This window comes from Microtus pennsylvanicus, chromosome 1 (genome assembly GCF_037038515.1).
Source record: "Microtus pennsylvanicus isolate mMicPen1 chromosome 1, mMicPen1.hap1, whole genome shotgun sequence".
NCBI classification, from domain to species: domain Eukaryota; kingdom Metazoa; phylum Chordata; class Mammalia; order Rodentia; family Cricetidae; genus Microtus; species Microtus pennsylvanicus.
This window is the reverse complement of record NC_134579.1, coordinates 82,028,011-82,034,096: the sequence shown is the minus strand read 5'-3', so window position 1 is coordinate 82,034,096 and position 6,086 is coordinate 82,028,011. Positions and strand designations below refer to the sequence as shown.

At 46.7% G+C, this 6,086-nt stretch overlaps 1 protein-coding gene across 1 annotated transcript; it reads right to left on the bottom strand.

The window, feature by feature from the left end:
• Positions 1–364: 364 nt before the first annotated feature.
• On the bottom strand, positions 365–5,571 carry LOC142840004 (CD209 antigen-like protein E). Its single transcript, XM_075956467.1, has 6 exons — positions 5,438–5,571; positions 4,946–5,035; positions 4,575–4,646; positions 3,782–3,933; positions 2,496–2,605; positions 365–1,463 (listed from the first exon to the last, which is right to left on the bottom strand). The coding sequence occupies exons 1-6, from the start codon at positions 5,499–5,501 to the stop codon at positions 1,310–1,312; spliced, it is 642 nt and encodes a 213-aa protein (XP_075812582.1). The 5' UTR covers positions 5,502–5,571; the 3' UTR covers positions 365–1,309.
• Between the last annotated feature and the right edge of the window lie 515 nt (positions 5,572–6,086).

Genomic DNA, 6,086 nt, shown 5'->3' with positions numbered 1-6,086 from the left:
GCCTTTTGTCCCTTTAGATTCTCTTCTCAAGGTTTATGCTGTAGCAGCAAGACAAGTAGCTGATGCAGAAAGTTATGTGGGGGTGGGATTGAGCCCTGGGGAAGAGTCAGATACACATGGCTTGAAAATGTTCTGGCATCTCAAGGAGATATTAGAATATGCCCAGCTGATGAATGCATCCTGCATATAATGCAATGATGTCTCACAACCACACCCTCAGAGCAGAGGAGAACCTGGTGCTGTGTAACACTCTTCCTGGGGAGACGTGAAAGTTGTATTCCCACCCTTCAAACAGAACTGACAACAGTAAGGATATCCCCAGAGTGTAGCTTGTGAACCAGTAAGTTTATTGGAGTTACTACAGTGGAGTGGATAGAGAGTGGCTTACATGAAGAAAGAAGACCCAAAGACTGCTGTGCTAGCACATAAGTGATAACTCACAAAATCTGTAACATGTAGGCAGCTCCACACACGAGAAAGTCTCCTTTCCTAGGCACTCCTCACTGCTATTTATGTATAATTTTAGGGAGGGAGGCCCTTTGTCAATCTGGTTTCAGGGAATTGATGAGACTTGTGCACTGTTTTTTCTTCCTGGGTGTTAACGAAGCTCCCTATAGAACTTCCTGTGTCTTTTTAGAAAAATATTTAACTTTTATTTTTAATTATGTGTGTGTGTGAGAGAGAGAGACTTTGTGTAGATATGTGCACCTAAGTGCAGATACCCACAGAGTCCAGAAGTCTGTGCAAGATCCCTTGGAGCTGGAGTTACAGGTAGTTTTGGACCATCCAACCCCTGTCCTCTGCAAGAGCCCCCAGAACTCATTCTACTGATCCAACAGTTCGTGAGACCCTGTTGGCTACAAGAGTGCACCTAACTGCTGAAGCGTATGTGTACTCCAAAGTTCTCCTAACGTCTCAGTGGTTCTAGGGTAGAATGTTTCAAGAGGATGAAATTCCTGCACAACATATGGAAACATTGGTGGAAGTATATAAATGATCCAATGCCATGGGGCCAGGGTTCTCAACCTGTGGGTCACAATCCCCACAGGGGGCTGCATATCAGATATTTACCTTACGATTCCTAACAGAAGCAAAATTAGTTATGAAGTAGCAATAATTATATTTTCCAGGTCACCACAACATGAGGAACTGTATTAAAGGGTCACAGCACTAGGAAGATTGAGAACAACTGCCGTCGGATGTGAGGTCTCTGGCATGAAGCATCCCAGAGCTACTGCTCAAATATCACCAATATGGGTAAGTTGCTGCCATCGACCAGGGATATCCAGCTTCAGGGACTGTAGAAAGATCAGACTTTACTTGCCGGACAAGGGGCTGCAGACTTCTCACAGATCCAAAATTTATTAAGGTCACATCTGTCAGCAGTCCAAAAGCCTTCTGTAACTTTTGCACAGACTAGATTTTCACCTTGATTTACCGTCTGGTACTGGTACTTCTTGAATCTGTAAAATCCATGAGAGAGAGGAGCTGAGGAGATCGCTCAAGGGGTTAAGTGCTCACTGTGTACGTGTGAGGACCTGAATTCAGATCTCTGCTAGCCAAGAAGAGCATAGCAGGGTAGTACTCATCGGTAATCCAAGTGAGGTGGGAGGCAGAGATAGGGGAACCTATGGAAACTTCGAGCAGCTAGCCTGGAGTACACAACAGTGAACAGCAAGTGAGCCTGCTTCACATGAGATGGAAGACAAGGGCCAATACCTGAGGTTGTCCTCTGAGCAGCATGGAGTCCGTGCATGTAAACATACATGAATATATACTACACATCACACATATCACACACATAGAGAGAGAAAGAGAAAGAGGCAGAGTGACAGAGAGATAGACAGACAGGCAGAGAGAGGACTTGCTGCTCTTCTAGAACACCTAAGTTAGGTTTCCAGAACTTACGTAGGGTGAACCAGAAGTTCACTGATGAAGCTAAACTAGCTGGCCAATAGGATCTAGGAATTGTTCAGAAAGAAATTCCCTCCCCAGCACTAGTACTACAGGTCCATGTGAACATATCAGTTTTTTTTAATGTTGGTGTTGGAAATATGAACTCAGATCTTGTGTGGTAAACCCTTGTCCCACAGTCTCTTGATAACATCTCCTTCATGTTTTGCCTTATGACCAGCCCTCGTCATCCTCAAGTAACTGCTGGTGTTATGTGACACCAGCTCTTTTTAAAGAGGGTTCTGGGGATGAAACTTAGGTTCTCATTCTTGCGAAGCCAACACTTTATTGGCTGAGGTTTCTCCCTCCTTAGTTATTTAATACACTATATTTAAACAGTCTAAACAAATTGCCAACTGCTTTTGGAATTTAAAAGACTCACCAATATGGATATGAAGAACCTCCCCCCCTGCTCTCAATGAATATCGTTGACACTTAAGCCTAAGGGAGCAAGAGAGTGGCAAGGAACCTGGAGGACAGCTGGGGTCAGAGTTTCACAGCCCCATCCCACTCTCTGTGATGTTCTGGGCTCCTGGGGCTACCTGTCATCCATGGGTGAGTGATCTACCCACTTCCAAATGCCTTCTTCTTTCACATAGGAGAGACCCAGCCAGGCCGATACCTCGTTCCCAGAAACGGCACTCAGGAATGTCTGGAAGGGAAGGAAAGAAGTCAAGAGGGTGTCTACTTCATTCCCCATGTGTTCACCTAGTAGTTCCCCAGCATTGACTCACACCTGAGAAGAACCCCTGAGACATGCTTTGGACCCTGAGTCCCTCCCGTAACTTTATTTTATGGCCAGATGATGTCTGATTTACAGTTTTTCCACAGCTGGAGGCTGCACACATGTTCCTGAATGTGTGACCTCTCCCTGTGATGAGCATGCCCACACAAACTCACCCACAAGGTCTAATGTGTTCGGGATGGCTAGCAGTGTGCAGCAACATTATCTCTGTCATGTGGCAGCCCATGAGTAAGCGATTGCACAATTTATACCAGAGAGTATTTTTCCAGCAAGGGAGCAATTTGCTGTCTCCTAGCTAGCATCCACATGGGATGAGGTGATAGTTTCAATGGTCAACTTGACAGAACAAAGATCCACCTCTGAGATCCACCTCACGACCCACTTGTGGGGTATTATGCAGATAAATTGAAGTGGGATGACCCATTTTAACTGTGTGCAGAGCCATTTCATGATCAAGGATCCTGGACTATGGAAAATAGAGGAAGTGAGCTGGGCGCCAACGTTCATCATTCTCTGCTTCTTGTTTGTGGATAACATGTGGCTGGATCACCCAGGCTCCTGCGGATGTGACTCCCCCAGCCCGTAACGCAGAACTGAGCCAAGAAATTTGTCTTTCCCTTAAGTTGCCTTTAAAATTTTTATTTTTATTATTCACATTATGTGTTTGTGTCCATGTGCCGGTAGATGCACACGTGAGAGCAGGTGCCCACAGAGGCCCGAGAAGGCAATGGAACCCTTGGAGATGGAGTTACAGATAGTTGTGGACGGCCCACATGGGTGCTAGAAACTGAACTGGGGTCCTCATAAAAACAGCAAGTATTCTTAAGCACTGGGTCATCCCTCCAGCCCCTTTAAGATGCTTTAATTCATATATATAGATAGATAGATTCTGATGCATTCAAGTTCAGACTTGGTGCAGCCACTCAGAGGGTGACAGAGACCCTCATTCCCACCTCTTCTCTCCCTTTCCAAGTGCAGTAGACAGATCTTAACCAGAAGCCCTTTCTGGCCAACCATCACATTCACACTCAGTCACACTCAGCCAGGGCCCTGTCCCGGGATGAGGAAGCCCATCAGGCTTACCTGTTCTTCGTCATTATCAATGATGACTAGTTGGGCCTCTACCTCCTGGCAGGCAGTGACGGAATCATTCCAGGTACGCTGGGACTTGGAGAAGAAGTAACACTTTCCATTGAAGAATTTCCAATCCCAAGGGCAAGGAAGGCAAAGGCTGTCTATTGGGGGAGGTGAATCAGGGGGGATCCACACTTGGGTGCCCATGATCCTGCATCTGCTCTAGCCTTCCCTCACTTGACAGTGCGTCCTGGGGGAAGTAGGAACTTAAGAGATCAAAACAGAGCCCGGGTAACTATCTTGACTACTGTGCCCATGACCAGTGTGGACTCTGAATGCCTACTGTGTGCACAGCCCTGGAGACATTGAGTGCTGCTGATTTGTCCGACCTCTGTGAATACTGAGCACCTACTGTGTGTGCCACTCCCTGAGGCCACAAAATCATTCCCTGACTGTTGTCCTGTGTTCCTATTAATTTCTTTGCTTATTGCATTGATACATGCATGTGTGTTTGTAAAGGTGTATAAGTGCCCTAAGCTGGCTGGCCAGTGAGCCTGAGGGAATCCACCAGTCTCCATTTCCCCAGTGCTGGAAGTAGAAGCGTGCATCCCCACGCCTTCTTGTTCAATACATAGATTCTGTGCCTCGAACTCAGATTCTGCATGGCAAGCACTTTACCCACTGAGACATCAAGTCCCCACAGAAGTGGAAACTGAGGCCTTGAGAGGGCCAATGCCTCAAATGTAGTGTGTTCATAAAAGACCTTCTTAGGCCCTTGGAGGACTCATTTCTGGTCACTTACCCACTCCAACCTTCAGCTGCATCAATTGTTTATAGATTTTCTCATTCCCTGGGGAGCTGGGGCTCTTGAAACCTACACCAAAAGAAACCAGAAACTAAAACTATAAAACACTTATTGTGTGTTACAGCCTGCACTGAATTCCCACAGCAGAATGCCTTTCACCACACTTAAACAGAAGAAAATGGCACATAGAAAAGAATCAGGGCCCCTCTCCCTACCCTTCCCCAACCCTCGCTCTTCTGCTCCAGTGTGGGCAAGTCCCTGGAGACTGCAATATGACCCACTCTCAACATTTTCCCTCTTCAGTGCTCAGTACCCCTGCACAGTAAGTGGCCCAGACCACAGAATTGTAAATCCCATCCCTGCCTGACCTTGAACAAGAACAGCCACCAGCAGCCCAGTCAGGAGCACGATGGAGAACAGATGCAGCATCAGGAGCCCATTTCTATGGCTCAGCCACCCTGTGGGAGAGGGACTGTTTCACAACAAGGCTGCCAATCACCTCTGCCCCCAGGAAACAGAACAGCAATTCAGGTTCCAGCCTTCACCTTTCTGGTGCTCTGGAGTTCGGAGTCCAGTCTCTATGCCTGAGCCTTTGGATTCAGGAACCCAGAGAACCCCAATTCTCCAGGATCCAAGAGTTTAAGAAAAGACTTCTGCCTCTTCTTGGCTCCTGACCCAGGCTTGTCTCCAGAGTTTATGAAAACACACACACATACACACACACACACACACACACTAGTGTATGTATATGTATGTGTGTATGTGTGCACACTTGTGTAACTGCATGTGGAGATCAGATGTGAACACTTTGAGATCCAAGCTGTGACCCACCAAACTACCAAGCCCCTTCCCCACCTCACCCAGGAATCCTGGCTGCTGCTGCTGCTGCTGCTGCTTGTTTGCTTCCACATAGATGGTCATCATTGCTGCTGTGCTTCAGTGTTCTTGACTGCCAGCTACATAAGCTTTTGTTTTCCACACATCGGTTCCTCACTCTCTGAATCTGAACTCGCAAAGAGAAAAGGGGAAGTCTGAACCAGGACCGGAAGAGACTGGAAGGAGGTACTGAGCATCTGACCCAGCAGGACTTTCCATGAATTTAGGGGAGGGCTATGAAGGTGGTTTATGGCTTAAGTATTCTTCATTGCTGCAATCAAATACATGACAAAAGTCAGCTCAAAGAAACACAAGGTAGAGTCCCTCCCAGTGACAAGTGAGACTGATCAGAACTTAAGGAAGCTGCTCTTAATACAATTGTAGAAAACAGAGAGGGAGAATAAAGCAGGTACAGAACTCCATTTCTCCTTTTTGTGTTGTCCACCCCAGCCCAGAGTTGCTCCCAAATAAGGGTAAATATTCTGTAGGCCCATATTTCTACATGGTGTGCCAGCCAGGATCTCAAGCCATAGTTAGTTTCTGGAGCAGTCAGGTACCCTTTCAGACAGGCTGATGCTGCCCTAACAAAAAGCTAAGGATAAGCTGCCCCTTGGTTTGTAATTATGTAGATCT

Coding starts and splice junctions, on each gene's coding strand:
- LOC142840004 (XM_075956467.1), bottom strand. CDS start 5,501: ATGATGACCATCTATGTGGAAGCAAACAAGCAGCAGCAGCAGCAGCAG. Junction 2,606..3,781: donor TTGATAATGACGAAGAACAG/GTAAGCCTGATG, acceptor CTTCCCTTCCAG/ACATTCCTGAGTGCCGTTTC. Junction 1,464..2,495: donor CACTCACCCATGGATGACAG/GTAGCCCCAGGA, acceptor TGGATTTTACAG/ATTCAAGAAGTACCAGTACC.